At 52.3% G+C, this 21,797-nt stretch overlaps 1 protein-coding gene and 1 pseudogene across 1 annotated transcript in view; both read right to left on the reverse strand.

The window, feature by feature from the left end:
* Positions 1 to 573: 573 nt before the first annotated feature.
* Positions 574 to 1,408, reverse strand: LOC103234905 (large ribosomal subunit protein eL20 pseudogene; annotated as a pseudogene).
* Positions 1,409 to 5,958: 4,550 nt separating this feature from the next.
* Positions 5,959 to 21,797, reverse strand: part of PPP5C (protein phosphatase 5 catalytic subunit) — a 40,914-nt gene continuing 25,075 nt past the window's right edge. The window contains exons 3-13 of the mRNA XM_007997293.2: positions 21,097 to 21,244; positions 20,271 to 20,392; positions 13,489 to 13,554; positions 13,076 to 13,174; positions 12,091 to 12,196; positions 9,761 to 9,903; positions 9,541 to 9,628; positions 8,584 to 8,624; positions 8,302 to 8,480; positions 6,688 to 6,769; positions 5,959 to 6,527 (exon numbers count right to left, since the gene is read on the reverse strand). Of these exons, the coding sequence (XP_007995484.1) occupies positions 6,465 to 6,527; positions 6,688 to 6,769; positions 8,302 to 8,480; positions 8,584 to 8,624; positions 9,541 to 9,628; positions 9,761 to 9,903; positions 12,091 to 12,196; positions 13,076 to 13,174; positions 13,489 to 13,554; positions 20,271 to 20,392; positions 21,097 to 21,244 (1,137 nt within the window). The 3' untranslated portion in view covers positions 5,959 to 6,464. The remainder of the gene's footprint in view (positions 6,528 to 6,687; positions 6,770 to 8,301; positions 8,481 to 8,583; positions 8,625 to 9,540; positions 9,629 to 9,760; positions 9,904 to 12,090; positions 12,197 to 13,075; positions 13,175 to 13,488; positions 13,555 to 20,270; positions 20,393 to 21,096; positions 21,245 to 21,797) is intronic.

Raw genomic sequence — 21,797 nt, forward strand, 5'->3', positions numbered from 1 at the left:
GCTATTAGGAAACCAAGGGCGGTCGCGTATAGGGCCGAGAGTTTTAGATAGTAGGGTCTTGTTGGTTGAGGGGGTGAGGTTGGGGGGATGTTGTTAGTAATAAGGAATCCAGTAATAATACTAGCCATTGTGAGGCGTTTGATTGGGTTTAGTAGGGTGGGATTATTTTCGTTAATGTTTACTAGGGTTGGGAAGCGAGGTGATCCTGTTAGGGTGAGGAGAATAGTTCGAGTACTGTAGGCGCTTGTTAGGGAGGTGGCGATGAGAGTAATAGATTACTCTCGTTATTTGAGGATCCAGCAGGCAGGGCCTTAAGAGCAGCTCCACGCCCCAACAAGAGAGAAACTGCCCCAAATGGGTCATCAGGACAGCTCTGGGAAACGGGCCCAAGAAAACTCCTTTAAACATCCCTGTTTCACTGACAGGAAGACTTCGGCCCAGAGTGGACGGGAAACAGAGGAGCGTAAGCCTCAAATAGTTAGAATGGTAGCTGAGACCAAATTTTGAGAATTGGAAATGTTTGCATACCATACAAATGAAAATCAGAAAAATATATGGGGATTGGCAAAAGGGCATCCTCTTTCCCCAACACTTTGCCGCCATCTGCTGGACGAGTGTTGTAATGACTATAAAACACCGTGGTGCTGCAGCGCCCCCTAGCGCCATGCAGTTGACAGGCACAGAACAGTTCCAAGAGAATTTTTTTTTTCCCACCGGGACGTTTCTGAGTTTATTTGGGGCACACCCGGGCGAAGGCCCTGCACCTCGAAGAAGGTGTTGGGCCTCTTGGTGGTGAAGCGTGGCTTGTGCTGAGGGCGCAGGACCCGGTGGGGCAGTGGGAACTTGATCTTGGAGTCGTGGAACTGCTTGACAGCTGGCCGACGGCACTTGCTGGCTGCAATCTCCTCCACCTTCATGATCTGAATGGAGTGGGCCCGGGCGCGGTGCCGAGCGCCCGTGTCTTGGTAGCACTGGGTGACAGCACCCGCAGTGGTCAGCTTCCGGTACTCCCGGTACGTGTTGTGGGTGCCGCTCCGGGAGTCACAGCGCAGCCAGATGCCGAAGTTCTTCACCCGCAGGGGGCGCGTCTCAAACACCTGCCCACAGTAGACAGTCTCCCCTGAAGACTTCTTCATCTTCTTTAACTGAGATACGAAGTACCAGAAGCGGGACTTGGCGACGATATGATTAGGCGCAAAGATTTGCATGCGGTAGAGGGGCGGTGTGTGGCATTTGGGGGTGCGCAGGCAGCGACCCACCACCTTGTACTCTCGTAGGGTGCCCGAAGCCTTCATGGCGTCCTCTCCGCGCTCGCCGCCACCCGCAAAAGCGAGAATTTTCTCTTTTTGAGACGAGTCTTGCTCTGTAGCCCAGGCTGGAATACAGTGGAGCGATCTCGGCTCACTGTAACCTCTGCCTCCTGGGTCCGGGTTCAAGCAATTCTGCCTCAGCCTCCTGAGTGGCTGGGATTACAGGCACCTGCCACCACGCCCAGCTAATGTTTTTGTATTTTTAGTAGAGACGGGGTTTCACCAGGTTGGCCAGGCTGGTGTTAAACTCCTGACCTCTGATCCGCCCGCCTTGGTCTCCCAAAGTGCTGGGATTACAGGCGTGATCCACCCCGCCCGGTGGAGAAATCTTAAAAGACCGCTAACAGAAATGATTTGAGGCCGGGCGTAGTGACTCACACCTGTAATCCCAGCACTTTGGGCAGTAGAGGCGGGCAGATCACGTGAGGTCCGGAGTTCGACACCAGCCTGACCAACATGGTGAAACCCCGTCTCTACTAAAAATACAAAAATTAGCTGGGCATGGTGGCACACGCCTGTAATCCCAGCTACTCAGGAGGCTTGAACCCGGGAGGCAGAGGCTTCAGTGAGCTGAAATCGCGCCACTGCACTCGTCTGGGCGACAGAGCGAGACTCCATCTCGGGGGGGGGGGGGGGGGAAGCTTTGAGAGCTGCACAGCTCTGGGGGAAGTCGTGAGTTTTCTATTCAGGGGTAAGGTTAGGGACATCCATGTACTAAAAAGGGAAAAATCAGATTAACCAGGCAGGATAAATTCTTGCCATCATAAAATTTTTGTTTGCTAAAAGGGGTCAAAAGCTTTTCCCCAGATATTATTTTAGCATTTGGCATCAAAGGGCTGTTGCGAAGACCCTAAGTGCCTGCAAACCGCCTGACACGTAAAGCGCTCAATGCTACTGCAAACTGGTTCAGGGCACAGACTGCAGCCAGTCAGCTGGTGCTCAAGTCCCGTTCTGCCACTTGCTGGTTGTGTGACTCTGAGTATGTAACTTAACCTCTCTGTACTTCAACTTGCTTATCTGCAAAATGGGCATCTGAAAAGTGTCTGACTGAGTTGGAATGCAATGTTAATGCGTGTCAACTCTTAGAACAGAGCCAAGGGGCCAGGCGTGGAAAATCACCCTGCTGCTCCTCGACTTATCCTGAGATGGGTGCCCACCCTGCCCCTCCTGATCCCTTCAGGTTTTAACTGCTTCCACACGTTTTCCAGGGTCCAAATTCCTCACCCTGGCTCCCCACATCTGCTGGACCACGGAGATGAGAGCCACAGGAGGGTGTGGGCAGAGGGAACCATGGGCCCAGTTTCTCCATCTGCCAGGTGTGGTGCTGGCAAGGAGGGGTGGGGTGGCTGCCAAGCAAATGACACCCCCCATAGGTGGGAGGCAGCCCCCACCCCCCTCCACTGGTGTTATGGAGGTTAGGTCATCTCTCTGCCTGCCCTGGTGGCCAGAGTTTGGGTCTGTGACCTAATCATGGCCATTGACAGATGGGGGCCGGGGAAGACAGCATGAAAGGGACCAAGAGAATGACAGGGAGACAGAACTCGGGTCATTCCTGCCTTGGAGTCTCTGCTCCATCTAGCTAGGTGGATGCCTGGGTCCATCCTGGTCGATAGGGTGGGGAGCATCTAAGACCTCCCCCTCCCCCAGGTTCTCTGGTCTTTACTTCATAGCTTCCTTAGTCGGTGGTGAGGCTTCTTAGGACCCCTAATTCATGTCCACGACTCCTGGGAGTTCACATCTGCTCCTGCCAGACCCTGAGACTCCCTAGCAGCCTCCGACACCATTGCTTAGTGTCCACACCTGCCCCCAGCATCTCCCCCACCTCCGTGTACCTGGCACGTCCCCAGCTTGATGACCCTGATCCAAACTGTAAGCTGTCCCCTACTTCAGCAGACTCCTGTGCTCCAGCGATCCACATGCCTCTGCCTTCCCAAGTGCTGAGATCACAGGCGTGAGCCCCCGTGCCCGGCCAGCCCTGGATGTTCATCACCTGCCTCTACGGGCGTCTCTCGGTCACACTCCCTTTTGGAAGCTACTGTTTCTTTTTTGTTAAATTCATTGCCTCTAACTTCAGAGCCCTACTCACGTGTATTTATCCCCCTTGATTCCCCAAAACTTATCGGCTTACCCAGACCTTCTCCCATTAAATGCTTTCGCTCCCTCCCATATCCCTTCCGTTTCCCTGAGCCCAGCTCTGTGGCACTGATCTGCTCAAAGTTCTGGTCCTTCTGGTGGGTGTGCCTGAGTCTCTTTGTTCTGACTTTACCGAGACATCGGTTGCCGTAAAGACCCCATCTCTTGCAGCATCTTCTGAATTTCTCTTCTCGTTTAAAAACTTCCTCCAATAGCCACTTGGAAAAAGATAAAATTAGACCCATTCCTCACATCACATACAAGAAGGAACTCCAAATAGACTAGAGATCTTGACATAAAGAAGAAACCCAAGGGAACTTCCCTGAAACCCGGGTGTAGGGAGAAGTACCGACTCCCACGCCAGCACAATTAAAGAAATACTGATACATTTGGCTTCATAAAAATAAACTTGTACCGTGGCAACAAACCACAAGTGAAGTCTAAAGATAAAAGACAGTCTGGGATATAGACTTTCAAATGGTTAAGGTGGTAGAGTTTATGTGATGTGCTTTTCACCACCATTTAACAAAAAAGGACAGAATGGGGGAAAATGATCCGCAACATACATCACAAGCACGGGGCCTCTGCTGTGTCCCTTCCGTGGTGCCCCCACTGGACAGCCCGGCCACACGCGACGCGGAGGAGACGGCGGCCAGACAGGGAGCACTCTTCAGTCTCTGGGAGGGGGAGGAGCGTGATCGTCACAAACGTCCATGTCAAAGACAAAGAGGGGCTGAGGAAACGTTGCAGATTGAAGGAAATGAAAGAGACAATTGAATGTGAGGCAGGACATTGCTGAGGCAAGTGCTACGGCTGGAATGCAGTTGGTTGATTTAAATATAAACATTGAATGCTCCCTTGAGGGACCCAGCTGCCACGGGGAGAGCAGCTCAGGCCACACGGAGGCCACACGCAGGCGCCCCAGTGCTGGCCCAGCTAACGGCCCACAGCAACTGCAGTCACGGGAGTCAGCCCTCATGGAGTCCAGCCAGGCGAGTCTTCAGATGCCTCCAGCCCCAAATGCCCCCTGACCACAAATGCCACAGCCCTCAGGTGCGCCCTGCACAGCCAAGCCCAGCCAATCACAGAACTGAGGAAGACAGCAAGGCGTTCGTTGTGTAAGCCGGTGAGGGTTAGGGTGTTTGCTGTGCAGCTGTGCAGCACGGGAGTAGCCTTGACTAAAGAAAAGGCTGGCTCCTGGAGGTCACCTGGGAGCCCGTGGCGTGTCCTCCCTGATAGGAACGTCTCTTTTCTCTGGGGCCCTGGGCCACAGTGGATAGTCTATGCTAAGGACGTGATTTAGGGTGGGGGCTGTGGGTCTCTCTGGAGGCTACGGTCAACCATGTGGGGTGAGCAGTCCCCATGACCAACCCCTGAAGAAAGCCCTGGATGCAGAGGCCCGGGTGAGCTTCCCTAGGTGACCACACTCCAGTACGCTGTTGCATCCACACGCGGAAAATGAGCGCCGTCCACACGACTCCACGGGAGAGGGCAGCAGGACACTCACACCCGCCTCTTCCCTCCGCTCATTCTCACCCCTGTCTTTTCACTGTAATGGACCCTAACTGTGAGGATAATGGCTGCTCTGGGTCCCGGGAGACCTCCTGAACTGCAGCGGCAGGGAACCCCGACACCCAGTGAGTCGAGAGCCTCACAGCTGCCCGCCTGGCTGACTCCCATCAGGTCTGAAGCGCCCTCCCGACAGCCATGGTGGCTGCTTTGGTCTTTCCCAGGGAAATGAACGGCACTGGCCACCTGGGCCTCGGGCCTGTTCTCCTGAAGCCATGTGTACTTGGCTTCCGGACCCCGGCGCACCTGCCCCCAGAGGGCGGTGCACTCACTGCCAGGCTGATGGGCCTTAGAGAACGCCTCCCCAGCACCTACGCGCAATCAGGACCGCAGATGCCTCATGTCTGCCTGGGAGGCCTCCAAAGGACCCAGCACTCCTGGACGCGGCCCTGCAGGAGTTATTTGCTCTAGACCATCCCCCAGTGCCACTTATCACCGGAGAAAGCTGAGTCCAGAGGAGCTCAAACTTAGAAACACAATCTCTCTGGAGGACCAAGGCCTAGTGGGGCAGCCTGAATGGGATCCAACGTTAACTGTGACTAAGAGCCACCTGGGAGTGAGACAAGGGTCCTCTTGGTCTCCCTTGATGACTGGAGCCGCCTGCCTCATCGTGTGACGTGAAGAACCACTGCTGGGCCTACCCTGAGCAGGGAGCAGGGAGCGGCACCGTCACGCTTGGTGCTGGAGCCGGCAAAGGGTGAGGAGCTTCCTCAGTTTCCGCTCTGCTCCACTCAGTGCTGGCCTCATCGGCCCCACCCAGGTGACAGAACTCTCCCCCGGAGCCCACGGTGCTGGGCAGAGGCAGCGGCCACTTGGGCTGTCAGCCCAGAGCTGGGTGAGCCTGGCCAGTGGGACTTCGTGGCCTCCCCACCCTCCGGATCTCCTCAGCAGGCAGGCAGTGACCCAACCTCGGCAGCTCCTGCGGCTCCACCATCCAGAGACAAGCTGACTTCCGATAATGACTTTATTTTAACATATTTAATTACAGACATAAAATAGCTGGGGAAGGGGGTGAGCCCCAGCCTAGCCCCACCATGGGGCTACAGGAGGGGAGGCGCAGGCGAGGCCCCCCTGCTGACCCTCTCTCTGGGGGTCTTCCTATGGCAGGGCCCTATTGCTTGAGTGGGGGAGGAGCCATGCAAACGAGGGGGGCAGGGCAGCCACTCAGCCCCACCCCACCCCAAGGACGGCCTCCCCACAGAATGCCCGGGCTGTGCCCCCAGCCCCAGCTGCTCCACCTCCTTCCTCTCTGTCCAGGGAGCAGACCCTCTGGCCAGCCCCTGACTCTGCCCCTACCCCCTCTGCAAACCTAAAGGGGAATAAATACAAACTTTACAAAGTAAAAGGGGGTCCAACGTTGCCCTGGGGCGGGGCCTGCTCTGCCCCTGGCCCAGGGCCGGGGTCCGGTGGGAGTGGAGGGGCCCTGGGGTGCAGGCCACCCCGCCCGTCGCCTCACATCATTCCTAGCTGCAGCAGCGTGTTGGCGTAGGCCATGGGCTTGACGTTGGGATGAGGCTGTGGGGCCGGGACAGGTGGGATGGACAGAAGTCACAACGGAGCCACTGAGCACCCAGAGTACCCACCGGCGGAACCTATCCCCGTCCCTTACCAAGGTCTCAGCCTCTTTGTCCCCAGGCCAGGATGGGAGGGGCGGGGGCCCTGAGGGGTGACTCACCACTGCTGTGAACTGGTGGAACTGAGGCCGTAGGTCGGAGCCCTGGAGGTGGATGTAGGAGGCTTTGTTCCCCATCTGGTCACTGCAGGGACAGGAGCAGAGTGCACAGGGTGGTCAGGGCTGGGCAGGGCTGGAGGGTTAAGAGAAGGAAGGGCTGGGCAAGAAGGGACAGAGAGAGGGAGTGGGAGGGACAGAGACACGACAGACACAGATGAACAGAGAGACAGGGACGGAAAAGACAGGAATCCAAGGGGAAAGAATGGGAAGGGCAGGAGGATGAGGATGGAGAAAAGAGGGTGGGAGTGAGGGAAGCAGGAGCAGGGAGGGGCAGGGCGTAGCTCACAGAGGTGGATGCTCGCCAGACCCCACTAGGAATCTGACCACGCCTCCAGCTTTGCCCACCCGGAGACGCAGGGAACAGAGGAACGTGTCACATGGCACCACAGGGATGCAGTCAGCCTAGTCCAGGACACAGGTGACTTTACAGCAGGCCTATTCTTGTTGAAGAAGAATTTGTTGAAGAAGCCTATTCTTCAACAAATAAATGATGGGGGTGGGGAGAGACAGGGAACTCATAGGCAAAAAGACAGAAAATGTGGGCCTTGTTTGGGTCCTGTCTGGAAGAAGTCAGCTGGAAAAGACACTTAGGAGAGACCAGCAGAAAGAGAACTTGGCAGGATTTGGGTGAGGGCAAGGGATCAGCACTCCTTTGTGGGTGTGTGTGTTATGTTTTGAGATGGAGTCTTACTCCTGCCCAGGCTGGAGTACAGTGGCGCGATCTCAGCTCACTGCAACCTCCACCTCCTGGGTTCAAGCAATTCTCCTGCCTCAGCCTCCTGAGTAGCTGGGATTACAGGTGTGCACCACCACGCCTGGCTACTTTTTGTATTTTTAGTAGAGACGGGGTTTCACCATGTTGGCCAGGCTGGTCTCAAACTCCTGACCTCAGGTGATCTGCCCGCTTCGGCCTTCCAAAGTGCTGGGATTATAGGCAGGAGCCACCGTGACCAGCCAGCACTCCTTTTGTGAACATGATATTGTGGTTAAGAAAAAGACCCCGGTCGGGCGCGGTGGCTCATACCTGTAATCCCAGCACTTTGGAAGGCCGAGACAGGCGGATCACGAGGTCAGGAGATGGAGACCATCCTGGCTAACATGGTGAAACCCCGTCTCTACTAAAAATACAAAAATTAGCCGGGCGTGGTGGTGGGCGCCTGTAGTCCCAGCTACGTGGGAGGCTGAGGCAGGAGAATGGCGTGAACCCGGGAGGCGGAGCTTGCAGTGAGTGGAGATTGAGCCACTGCACTCCAGCCTGGGCAACTAAGCGAGACTCCGTCTCAAAAAAAAAAAAAGAAAAAGAAAAAGACCCCTTTCCTTCTGAAACGTGCTGGGCAATCAATGGGAGGAAGGTAAAGTGCCCGGGGCTTGCTGTAACACGGGGCAGCTGGTCCCACTGGTGCTGCAGAGGTGGGTGATGCGCACGGGGGTGTTCGTCATGCTCTTTCATCTGCTCTTGCCTGTCTTTGACATGTTCCATCATAAAAAGGCAAAACAAAAACCAAGACAAAACCCATGGCTTGGCAGAGGCCCTGGGCAGGAAAGGCAAAGACATACCAGTAGTTGGGGGCAGAGAAGACGGTGACACAGCGGCCTCCGTGAGCCACCTCATAGCCCTCGGCCTTGACCTCGTGGCTGCGGATGATGTAGTCCAGGTTGTTCTCTTCCAAGAAGGCCTTGGTGACGTCAGGCCCAAACTGACAGCTCACGCCCCGCTTGCTGACCGAGCGCCCGTTCTGAGGGTGGGCAGATGGGAGAGACGGGGTTCAGGGTGACTGTCTGCCTCCACCTGCTGCCCACAGCCCACACCCACCGGCCCTGCACCCCACCCAGACTCACCTGCGGCTGTGGATCTGACCAGAGCAGGTCACACATGGGACCTGGTGGGGAGTGAGGGAAACATGAGGAACCCATCCACCTCCCCGGGGGTGGTCACTCATAGGCCACCTCCTGGCCCGGCCAGGTGCCCACCCCACAGCACAGCCTGGGTGGGGACGGGGCAGGGGACATCCAGCACGGACATGGACATTCAGGACAGGTGACTGATTCTGAGCCACCCCCACCTGCTCTGCTGATCTGCCCTCCACACCCCACTCAACCCCGATGGCCCCAAAGCCAGACAGAGCTTTCAACGCCACTATTCAGATCAGGCCCTCTCCCTGCTCAAAGCCTTTGGTGGCTCTGCACTGCCCTAGGAACAAAGTCCTCACTGAGGCCTGTAAGGCGCCACAGGATTTGGGCCCAGTGAATCCCATGTCCAACTTCAGCCCTCAAAGCACAGCCCTGCCTGCTCGCCAACTTCTCCCTGCCTTGGGACCCCTCCTTGAGCCTGGAATATGCTCGCCAGATGCCTCTGCTTCTTGCAGTGTCAGCTCAAACCTCGCCTCCCTGGAGAAGCCTTCCCGACCACATGGAACTGGCGCACCCAATCCATGTCCTCTGCAGCACTTGCAGTGTGCACGGGCGTGTGCACCGGTGCGTGAACTCTCTGAGGTGTGCCTGCCACCAAGACCTCCCCTCCCTCCAGGGGTCTGCAGCTGAACTCACAAATAAGGACAGGCGTGCTCAGGGGTCACCGTGCCCTCACCCCGAACCACGGTCATGACCGTGCTCGCCATCACAACCCCATGAAGGAGGTGCATTGGCCCAAGTCACAGGTGAGGAAACTGAGGCTCAGACCCGCTGTTCCTTGCCAAGGGCACAAAGCCCATCCTCTGAGGCAGGGCCGGGTTGCCAGAGAGATCTGAGCCCAGGCTGCCCCTTTCTGCTGGAGAGACCCAGCCCCACCCTGCTCACCTGAATCTGGGGGTTGTCGATTTCGCTCGATTTTCCGGATGTCATCCAGGGTGACGCCATCTTCACTGAACAGGCCTCCGTGCATGATCTGGGGAGTTGGAGGATGCCGCTGTGAGGGAAGGTGGCAGCCACCCACAGGCCCCGACTTCCTTCACCAGCACACATCTGCCCAGGTGTGGCTGGGCGGGGAACCCACACTCAGGGCTCACGCCATCCTCACCAGCACTTTGCCGTTGATGCACTGGGCCAACGGGAGCCACTCGAACACCTCGCTAAAGAGCTCGTACATCTGGGCTGTATACTTGGCCTTCACCTCACCCTCGAAACCGTAGATCTGGTTCATGTTGTCTGTCTCGTGGTTGCCTGGAAAACATGGGGACAGAAGAGAAAGCTCAGCCTCCAGGTACATCAGTGTCTTCCAGCCAGGAACCCTCAAGGCCCAGAACTGTGCGTGTGTCCCCTGCCCCCGTGGGCTTCACGCCTCCCATTGTGGTGCCTTCCAGATTGGAGGTACCAAGGGTGGAATCTTGACAAAAAGTAGGTCCATGGCTAGGCACCGTGGCTCATGCTTATAATTCCAGCACTTTGGGAGGCCAAGGCAGAAGAACTGCTTGAGCCCAGCAATTTGAGACCAGCCTGGGCGATATACTGAAACCTCTCTACAAAACAATTTTAAAAATTAGCTGGGCATGGTGGTGCGTGCCTGTAGTGCCAGCTACTTGGGAGGCTGAGGCCAGAGGATCACCTGAGTCCATGAAGCGGAGGCTGCAGTGAGCTATGCTCATGCTATGGCACTCCAGCCGGGGCAACAGAGCAAGACCCTGTCTCAAAAACAAAAAGTAGGCCCATCTGCAGAGCATGTGCCCCAGCCCAGCCCACGCTGAGCTCCACCCTTCCATCTCGGACAGAAGCACCTGGCCTCCTCCTTCCTTTCCAGAGCTTGGGGGCAAGGAGAAGGCTGCCCAGCCTCGCATCTGCTCAGACTCTCCTTGTCCAACTCCTTGGCCTGAGTGCTTGTTGCCTCCTGCAACGAGGCCCACAGTAGGGGCTTCCTGAGCTGCGGCCCTGTGCTGGGCACTGCTGCATGAACCCTGTGAGCCCAGGGACACAGGCATGCAGGCTTCCCCCCAGCCTATCACTCCCCTCCCAAACCACCCCGACCCTGCCATGGGCAGGGCCTCCCTGTGTGGCCCTCACATCCTGGTGAACTCCTCTTGTCTAATATCATCTGGACACCAAGAAACCTATATTTTCAACACCCCTCGGAACCTCACCCACACCCCATGTCTCCTGAGTCGCACAGCCACATCCAAAGGGGAGCTCCTCAGCTCCTGGCCACACCCTGCTCTACGTCTCCCCATCTTTGTCATTGGTAGCCACAGTCCTCCAGATGCTCTGGCCAAAACCCTAGAGGGCCCCTTTTGTTCCCTCTTTGTCTCACACCTGTGTCTGTTCCTCCAGCAAATACTCTGGGCTCTACTTCAAATTTCATTTTTTTTCCAAAGAGACAGGTTCTCGCTCTGTTCCCCACACTGGAGTGCAGTGGTGTGATCATGGCTCACTGCAGCCTCACACTCCTGGGCTCAAGCAATTCTCGCACTTTGGCCACCCAAGAAGCTGGGACTACAGGTGCACAGTGCCACCATACCTAGCTTTTTTTTTTTTTTTTTTTTTTTTAAGACTGAGTCTCACTCTATCGCCCAGGATGGAGTGCAGTGGCGCGATCTCAGCTCACTGCAACATGTGCCTCCTGGGTTCAAGCGATTCTCCTGCCTCAGCCTCCCCGGTAGCTGGGATTACAGGCGTGCACCACCATGCCCGGCTAATTTTGTATTTTTAGTAGAGACAGGGTTTCACCACATTGGACAGGCTGGTCTTGAATTCCTGACCTCAGGTGATCCACTGCCTTGGCCTCCCAAAATGCTGGGATTACAGGCATGAGTCACCACACCCAGCCTTTTAAAAAAATGTTTATTAGAGACAAGGTCTCACTGTGTTGCCCAGGCTGGTCTCAAACTCCTGGGCTGAAGTGATCCTCCTACCTCGACCTACCAAAGTGCTGGGATTACAGGTGTGAACCACCACACTCAGTTCCAGGCTCTACTTCAATCAGGAGAACCCAAATCTGACACGAAGCCTGAATCTGAGGGGGCACAGCTGCCTTGTCAACAGTCTCTTTACTCCCACCCTCGGGCCCTGGTCTGTTCACTCCGTCACTCAGCTTGACTTTAGTGCCAGATTTAGAGCAACCCGGAAGCCTGTTTCATGTCCTTGTGCAAATTAGAAAAAGGGGCCCATCCTCAGACCCCTGTTTGCCATCTGCTGAAAAATGGCCAGAGTAAACATCCATTTCTACACTATCTATGATATAAATGCGTCCTTTGGTGTGATGTTATTGTGCAGTGCACAACATACTCAACCTTAAAAGGCCGCCCTGTGAATGATCTCCGAGTCCACAAAATAAATACAGCTGCAACTATTATCCTTGCAGAGTAAGTGCCCCACCCAGGACCCCACAATGAACCCAAACCTTGTCGCTTCCCAGCTCACCTCGAAGTAGGTGAAAGTGATCTGGGTACAGGAGCTTGAAGCCGAAAAGGGTGAGGATCACTTCTACAGAGAAGGAGCCTCGGTCCACAAAGTCACCATTAAATATCTGTCCTGCTAAGGAAAACACGGCAAGCGTGGAGGGGAGGGGGTGGGGTGAGGGGTGGTGGCAGAAGATGGGCCAGATGGGTTGCTCCTGCCTGGTCTCAAGGCTCCTGTCAGCACCTCCCAATCAGTGAGGACTTGGCAGGGTGCAAGGGGTCTGGGTTTCTAACCCTTTCCTCACTGTGGCTCCAGCCAGAGCTTGGTCGCTGAGCCTCAGTAGTATGGCACTGAGGACCCTGCCTCCTGTCTCCCAGGAAAGCTAGTGGTGGGGAGGTGCGGGGACCAGTCAGTCCACCTGCTTCAGCTCTCCTCAGACAGGCCTGAGCCACAGGGGAGATGGGACACAGACCCTCCCACCATTCACCAAGCAAATACCATAATATGTGGAGATACTTACACAGCATTGAGTGTGGGCCAGGCCCTGTTCTTAGCCTGTCCTCTCAGGAACTGCTGAGTAACAGGGTTGCACATATTATTATCCCCCTTTGCGAGTGGGGATACTGTGACACCAAGCAGTGAAGTAACCTGCTTCGCTCACACAGCTGGGAAGTGGCAAAGCCAGGATGGAACCCAGGTGTGGCCAGTGCCAGGTGCCATTCAAATGCGATCCTGAGGCAGACGAAGACAAGCCAAGGCCCAGAGAGACTGAGCTACCAGCTCAGGTCCTACAGCCGCTAGGTGCTGGCCCAGGCCTGTCTGAGCCTGGAGCCTGGGGTGCGTGGCCAGCCTGCAGCTCCACCCACACCTTGGCGCCCCAGCATGGCCAGGCCTCTCCTTTCCAAGGTCACGTCTTTTCCCTGGCAGGGGCTCCTCCCGCTCTGCAGATCTGAGGCTGGGGCTGGGGGTGGAGGTGGGGAGAGGGTGGCTCTGCTGAGAAGGATACATAGGGGTTGGTCTCCGAGGGTAAACCGTTGAGCTCGAATATGTTAAGGAGGTCATAGAACTGGCCATGGGTGTCCCCGCATACTGTAATCTTCTCTGTCTGAAAGAAAAGAGGCCACCGGAGAGGGAGGGGCCCAGAGAGAGACGTGGGGAGGGGGCAGAGGTGAGGGGAAGGGTAAGAGTTCACAGTAGACCAAGAATCATGCAAGAGACACAAGCAGGGGACACAAACGAAGAGGGTGGGACAGAGACCAAGAGGCCAGCAGAGAAATGGGATATTCAGGAGGAAAGGCACAGGGGTGGGGGTGTGAGGGAGACAGGGAGGTGGCTCCGTGAGTTCCTGAGCTCTGTGGCCCCTCCCCAGCCAGAGAGCCCACCCTCGCTGGCCCTCCCCCACTGCCCCACAACGCGCACCTCTTTGAGTGTGGTTTCCACGAGCGTGCTCAGCTTGGAGAGGACCTCTTTGACCTGTACCAGAATCTGGAAGGCAGGGCAGACTCAGTGGGACCGGCTGCAGGGGCTGCTACCCAACCCAGCCCCGAGAGCCTGGACTGCCCAGGAGACGCTGCTGGGCTGAGGGCAAGGGAGAAGCAGGGAGAGAAGAAAAAGGGCAGGGGAGGCCTGGGGGAGCAGGGGCAGGTGGGGCCAGAGGCAGCCGCAGGCTTCTGTGGACTGTGCAGTGCTGAAGCATTGCGATTGTTTCATGTGAAAATCTGGTTCTTGAATTATCTGAAAACACTCAGCATCATGTGGAAATACATGCATGAATCCAGATCATAGAACATTTTATAAAAGAACTGGCCTGGACACAGCTCAATGTCACTGTCATAAAAGTCTCCCAAAAAAGAAGTGAGACTTTCCAGGTAAAAAGAGGTAAAAAGGTAGGTCATAGGCAACACTGGTGCTTTCAATGAACCCTGAATTTTTAAAAAGCAGCTACAAAGGATGTTTTAGGGAAAGCTGGGGAGAATTAAAATAGTAACAGATGTCTAGAAATGCAGATGATTTATTTTTCACAGACTGGAGATGACCTTGACAATGACATGCATATCTGTCAATGTTTCCAGATTTTCCAGATGCCCGTGGACTGTCTACCTTAGTATTATCGCATCAATGATGAATTTCTAAGGTAGGACAATTCAACTGTGGTCATACAAGAGGACGTCTTTGTTTATGGGAGATCCAGGTTATTATGACTGCAACTTACTCTCAAATCGGTTAGGGGAAAAAAAAAGTATACACATACAAATGCATATATAAGCAGACAGACACATTAAGTCAATGCATTAAAATGTTCACAAGTGGTGAATGTGGGTGAAGGGTGGATAGATGTTAACTGTACTGTTCTTTCAGCTCTCTGTAGGTTTGACAGTTTCCAAAATAAGCTGGGGAAAAGGTGTTAAGAAAATGCAGGAGGCACCCACTTCCAGTCAGAAGGCAGAAAAGCTACAAAAGACTGTCTCGCCCTAAAGATGAAAACAAGCCGAGCAAGCAACAAAATCAAATTTAAAGCCATCTGAGGGCTGGCAATGCAAAGGGACCTAAATTAATCAAAATGCAGACACGACGAGCCTTTCCTTGGGGAAGGAGCCCACAGCTTTTATCCTGGTGCTTGGCAGACGGGCGGGAAGCCCTGGGGCTGGGTGTGAGGGGAAACGAGTGGAAGTTCATGACCATGTGGGGGCTGGCGTGACAGATGAGGACTCCAGGGAGCCCCAGCACAGCCCGCCTCTGCCCCCACCAACTCCCTCACAGGGGCTTCAGGGAAGGCTGGGCGCGAGGAAGTGAGGTGGAGAGAAACCTCCTGAGGTACAGAGGAGGGTGAGACTGGAGAGCAGCGAACACCCCAGCGGCCCCACAGCCTGACGGCAGGGCTGAATACCAGAGGTCTCCCACAGTTCCAAAAGCTGGCGACTTTAAAACATAAAGACATCCCTGGAATTCTGCCAAGGCTAAGATCCCAAGGTCTGCTGAAGGGAAACTCCTAATTCTACTCTGAACACATTTAAAGCCAGTGGTAAAGAAATTCCAGCAAAAGTTGCCCCTAAACTACAGATGAGGTTCACACAGCCCCTCCCTCTTGTGGCTCAACAGAAGAAACGTGTGCCGTTTTCTTGTTTATTTGTTTTAAGACAGGGTCTCATTCTGTCACCCAGGCTGGAGTGCAATAGCTCGATCACAGTTCACTGCAGCCTCAACCTCCCAAGCTCAGATGATCCTCCCCCCTCAGCCTCCCAAGTAGCCAGGACTAGAGGTGCCAACCACCATGCCTGGCTAATTTTTGTATTTTTTTTTTTTTTTTTGTAGAGATGGGGTTTCTCCAAGTTGCCCAGGCTGGTCTTGAACTCCTGGGCTCAAGCGATCTGCACGCCTCGGCCTCCCAAAGTGCTAGGATTATAGGCCTGAGCCACGGTGCCCAGCCTAGGTGTGCCATTTTCTGAGGAAAATCTTTATTTACCTCAGTCTCTAATGTTCTTTTATACAAAATGCCTGGCATACAATAAAATTATAAGACACATGATGAACTGGTAACAGAGCAGACTCAGAGATGAACCAGATGATGAAACTACCAGAGACTTAATTAAGATAAGCATGGTAAATGTGTGAAAGGACTTAGTGGAAAAGGTAGACAATATGCATGAACACATGAGACACAGAGAAGAAAAGTCTATTAAAAAAAAACACAACTAAATGAAAATGCCACCAATACAAAATACAACATAAGAAATAATTCATTTGTTGGGCTTAACAGCAGTTACAAAGAATCAGTGAACATAAGGACAACTGAAATTACCCAAACTGAAATACACAGAGGAAAAATCGTGCAAAGAATTTAAAAATTCAACTCATTAAAATCTAAGGAATCGTATGGTCTAAAAAGCATGTTATTAGCTTTCCAGACGGAGGAGAGCAGAAATGGGAAGAAACAGAAGAAGAGATAATGGCTAAGAACTTTCCAAAACTAATGAAAGATATTAACCCACAGATCAAAAAGGCTCAGTGAATACAGGATAGATGCAAAAAAAAAAAAAAAAAAAAAAAAAAAAACCACATCAAAGCCAAACTACTAAATACCAAAGATAAAATCTTAAAACCAGTGAAGAAAAAAACAGACTATAAGGAACAAAGATATGAATGATTGTTGAGTTCTCACAGAAACAATGGAGGTCAAAAGACAATGGAAAAAAAACAAACACACATTTAAAGCACTGAAAGAAACAATGTCAACCTAGAATTCTACATCCAGCAAAGATACCCCTAAAAATGAAGACAAAATAAAAACATTTTCAGGAAGGCCAAAGCTGAGAGAATTAGTCTACAGCAGATGTACACTGTAAGAAATGCTAAAAGTACTCAGGCAGAAGGGGCATGATACCAGATAGAAACCCACATATGGAAGAAGCAGCAAGGAGTAAGAGAAAGGGTAAATATAAAATACATTTTCCGTGTATTCATACATATGTTTCTTTAGAAGACTAGTGTCTATTTAAGGAAATGACAACAATGTATTTATAGCAGATGCATAAGCATGACAAGAGCACAAAGGCTGGGAGAAAATAAAAGGAATCACAATATTTTAAGATTCTTTTTTTTCTCTTTTGAGATGGAGTCTTGCTCTGTTGCCCAGGCTGGAGTGCAGTGGCATGATCTTGGCTCACTGCAACCTCCGCTTCCTAGGTTCAAGTGATTCTCCTGCCTCAGCCTCCTGAGCAGCTGGGATTAAAAGTGCACGCCACCACGCCTGGCTAATTTTCGTATTTTTAGTGGAGACAGGGTTGTAGACATAGGGTTTTTGCCATGTTGGCCAGGCTGGTCTGGAACTCCTGACCCCAAGTGATTCACCTGCCTCGCCTCCAAAACTGCTGGGATTATAGGCATAAGCCACTGCCTCAGGCCGTAAGATTCTTATACTGTCCATTAAGTATCATATTGTTATTTGAAAGTAGAATAGGACAAGTTAAAGTTACACATTGTAATCTCTGGAGCAGCCTTTTTCATCCAGGGTTCCGGGAAACAATTACACCTCACAAAAAATATTTCCAGTGATACCTGCTCAGTTCTCCCAAGGAGAGCACACAGATTCACAGGAGAGAAGTTAATTTACTGCGGATACAACGGATGCCTAAGGGAGTTAGGGCTGAATTCTCTCAATAGAGCCTCAGGAGGGAAGGGCTGCTCTAGAGCAACCACTGAACACTCCACCCCTCGCCACACACGTTCAAAAGTATAACAAAAAATTCAATAAAACAGATAAAATGAAATGCTAAAAGATTCCTGATTCACACAAAAGAAAGTCAAAGAAGGAGAAACGGGAAAACAAAAACAAAAACAAATGGGACATATGGAAGAGAGATATCCAGACAGTAGATTGAAATGCAATCATATGATTGCTGATAGTTAAATATAAATGAACTAAACACTACAATTAAAAGGTAAAGATTGGCCAGGAATGGTGGCTCATACCTGTAATCCCAGCAATTTAGGAGGCCGAGGCAGGTGGATTATCTGAGGTCAGGAGTTTGAGACCAACCTGACCAACATGGTGAAAACCTGTCTCTATTAAAAATACAAAAATTAGGCCAGGCATGGTGGCTCACGCCTGTAATTCCAGCACTTTGGGAGGCTGAGGCGGGTGGATCATGAGGTCAAGAGATCGAGACCATCCTGGCCAACATGGTACAACCCCATCTCTACTAAAAATACAGAAGTTAGCTGGGCATGGTGGCACACATCTGTAGTCCCAGCTACTCGGGAGGCTGAGGCAGGAAAATCGCCTGGACCCGGGAGGCAGAGGCTGCAGTGAGCCAAGATCTTGCCATTGCACTGCAACCTGGGCAACAATAGCAAAATTCCATCTCAAAAAAAAAAAAAAGTAAGACTGTCCAACTGGATAAAAGGCAAGACCCAAGTATATGCTGTTATAAGAAAAACATTTTAAACATAAAGATACCAATGGGTTAAATACAAAAGGGTAGAAAAGTTATAGCATGCAAATATTAAGTGCAAAAATCTAGTTTAACTATATTAATAGAAAACATGGATTTCAAGCCAAAAAGTACCAAAGTCACTTCATTATAATGAGTCAATTCATCAAGAAAGCATAACAATCCCAACTGTGTACCTAATAAAAATTTCAAAATACAGGAAGCAAAAACCTGAGAATTATGGGGAGAAATAGGCAAATCCACAAGTGCAGTCAGAGCTTTTAACAGCCCCCTCCCAATAAATGATTGAGCAATTAGAAAAAAATAGGCTATAAAAGCTTTTTAACAGCAGTCTCAAACATCTTGAACTAATTGACATTTATAGAGCCCTATGACTAATGACTGCAAAATACACACTATTTTCCAGTACATACTGCAAGCGTGCCAAGACAGACCTAAAAATAGCCCCAATGGAATCATCCAGAGTGTGTTGTCTGACCAAATTAGAAATCAGTAACAGTAACATCTAAAAGTCCCCAAATATTTGGGAGTTAAACAATACCCTTCTCAATAACCTATGGATAAAATCAGAAACCATAAAGACAATTAGAAAAAAATTCTAACTCAATGATAACGAAAACATGATACATCAAAATTCATGGGATGTCGCTAACGCACTGCCTGGAAGGAAATTTAGTTTTAAGTGCTTTGCTTAGAAGAAAACAGGTAAAATTAACAGCATTAAAGTTCATCTTCAGAAGCCAGAAGAAAGCAAATTAAGCCTCAAGCATGCATAGAGAATAATGAATGAAAAAATCAATGAAACAAAAAAAAAAATCAATAGAGAAATTCAACATGAACAATGAAAACATGTTCACAAAAAGACTTGTCCAAGAAAGTCCATAGCGGCTTATACTTATAAAAGCTACAAAGTAGAAATAACCCAATTGTCTCTCAAAAGACTGCATAAACAAACCATGGACTATTCAGACAATGGAGGACTTGAGCTACTGATACACACAACATCCATATATGATTCCCACACACTGTGCCACATAAAAGAAGAGACACTAACTGTTCTAAGTCCATTTGACATTGACATGAAATTCAAAACCAGGCAGAATTAATTTACAGTGGTGAAAAATCAGATCAGTGGTTGTCCCTGGGACGGGAGTGAGGGCTGACTAGAAAGTGGTCAAAGGGAGTTTTCTGGTTGACAGAAATGTTCTGTAACTTGTTTGGGCAGTGGGCACATAAAACTATAAAAACTCATCTAACTGGACACTTAAGATTTGTGTATTTTATTGTGCATGAATTACACTTCAATTAAAAACAACCAGGAATGGGGACATTCTTCCTCCTCTCTTGCCTTTAACAACGCGATCATCAACAGCTAACCCATACAGAGCACTAACCACGTGCTAGGCACTATTTGAAGCAATGATGTGGATTACACACAGTAGTTACTCCTTACCACAGCCCTTGGTGGAGACGATATGATTATCTCTACTGTACGGGGGAGGAAATCAAAGTACAGAGAAGTGAAGCCATCTGCCTACAGGCACACAGCTAGTATGTGGGAAGGCAGAGATTTGAACCCAGGCTGCCTGGCTCTCTAGGACCTATCAAGTGGGAGCTTCCCACATGGCCTGCACACTCCTGTAAGAGTCACCTGCCTGTCAACCTGACTCACAAGAAGTCCCGCATCCTCACAACCAACCCAGGAGGTGGTGGATCTCGGCAGATCCCCAAAATTATGGTAAAGTCCCTGAGAGGTCAGGGCAGGGGGCCTTGTCCAGATAGGATACCAGAGCCCGAGTCTCACTCAACCAGTTAACACCCTGTGGCCAGCTGCCCTCCTGGTTCGGAGGAGGGGATGGTCTCAGGACTAGGAGCCACCATCAGGTCCCAAACAGCCTGCAACAACCAGCAGCCACAGCTGCCCAAGAGCCTGGGATGAGAACTCCAAGCAACAGACTCCGCTGCTTCTTCACCTTTCACCCTGACCTCTCTGGCCCTTTGTCCCTGCATCTGTCAAACGGCACTGCCCGCCACCGCCCCAAGCTGCTGTGGGATGGATGAGATGAGATTCTGTGGGAAGCCCTTGGCACGGTGTCTGGCACACGACTCCTGCTCAGTGTTGGCTGTCGTGGCCGCCCTCCTCCTGTCGTTGCCACCCTCCTCCTGTCGTTTTGCTCAGTGCCCATGGCTGGCAGCACTGTGATGCCATCCCAGGGTTCCCGGGTGCCCGGTACCTGACAGGTGCATTACCTGGTAGGCGCATTTCCGGTGCAGTTTTTTCTGGTCCTTGTACCACTGCATGAGCTCCTTCATGAAAGTGATTGTCACTTTGCCATCCTCAAGCTTGGGTCCGCTGTACTCATCCTCAATGGCTGGGGTGTGAACGAGGGGGGAAAAGGGGGGTCAGTGACCACAGCCACTGTGAGTGGGGAAGAGGTCTCGCTCCCAGGGATGGGGCAAACCTGGCTCTGGACACACAGGTCGAGAGAGGGACGGAGCAAGTGAAGAGTCCCCTCCTGGGTCGGGTCTGGCTCAGAGGCCTCTTCCTGACCTCTCTCTCTACCTTCACCCACCCCCTTTTACCCTATTCAGTTTTATGGCACTTAGCACTATTCATTTCGTGACTTGTTCATCATCTTATCTCCCTCCTAGAATATCAGCTCCATGAGGACAGGGAGGGCTTTGTTCATAGCTGTACCCCCAGTGCCTAGGACAGTGCCTGGCACATAGGAGATGCTCAATAATCATCTGTGGGATGATCCAGAATAATCACTTGGATCTTCTCAGCACCTAGAGGTGAATCAGACACAGCCTGTGGGGCCTGTGCTACTACCCGGAGGGAGGGCCCGTGAACTGGCAGTGGGTCCACGGCTCCCCAGTCTTGCTCACTGGGAAACGTGAGGCCCAGCTTTGGGCTGTGGATGGAGTGCCCTGGAACACAGGCAGAGGAGCGACAGACAGCAGGCTGGGGACAGAACAAGAGGCCACCCCTGAGCCCACCCCCACCCCTAGGGAATGAAGAGGGCCTGCGTGGAATGTTCTGGGCTGGAGCATGGCGTGCCCGGGCCCGACTCACTCATGCTCTCGATGTCCAGCGAGTCCACCACGGAGCGCTTGTGCTCGTCGCCTGCGATGGCCCGCTCAAAGGCCTTCTGCTTCACGATCTTGTTGCACTCCTGGTATTTCATTTTGGCGTCCTTGTCGTGGGGCTTCACCTTGACAACCTGGTGGGGAGGGAAGGAGTGTGCACGCTGAGGCTGAGGTGGGGGTACAGCGGCTGCCCCCAGGCTGCCCAGCCCTGGGCTCCATGAACACAGAAGTCAGACCGCCTGGGCGCCAGGTGCTGATGGTGCAACCCTGGACATGTTTAACCTCTGAGCCTTGGTTTCTGCACCCCAAAACTGGGCACAGCAAAGCTGCCCGCACGGGTGCACTTCATCAATCTTAGCCAAGAGTGCGCTAAAATCAAACAACTGCCTGTCTGAGGGTTATGGGCTCAGGGTGCCCTGTAAGAATCCCTGTGGGACGAGTGGCGTCCCAAGCACACGTCCTGATGCTACTATCGTGACTACCAAGGCGGCAGGAGGATGAGAGGAAGGGCCTGGCTGGGTCTACAGTCACAGGAACAGCCCAGACTCATGCAAAGGGCCAATGACTTGCTGGACGACATGGGCTCCCCAAGCCCAGGTTACCTCATCTCTAACAGGGAGGTGACACAGGGCTCCCCTGCCAGGGCTGTGGGAAGGAATAAGTAACACACAAGGCCTGGCACGCAGC

The sequence above is a fragment of the Chlorocebus sabaeus genome, chromosome 6 (assembly GCF_047675955.1).
Source record: "Chlorocebus sabaeus isolate Y175 chromosome 6, mChlSab1.0.hap1, whole genome shotgun sequence".
NCBI classification, from domain to species: Eukaryota; Metazoa; Chordata; class Mammalia; order Primates; family Cercopithecidae; genus Chlorocebus; species Chlorocebus sabaeus.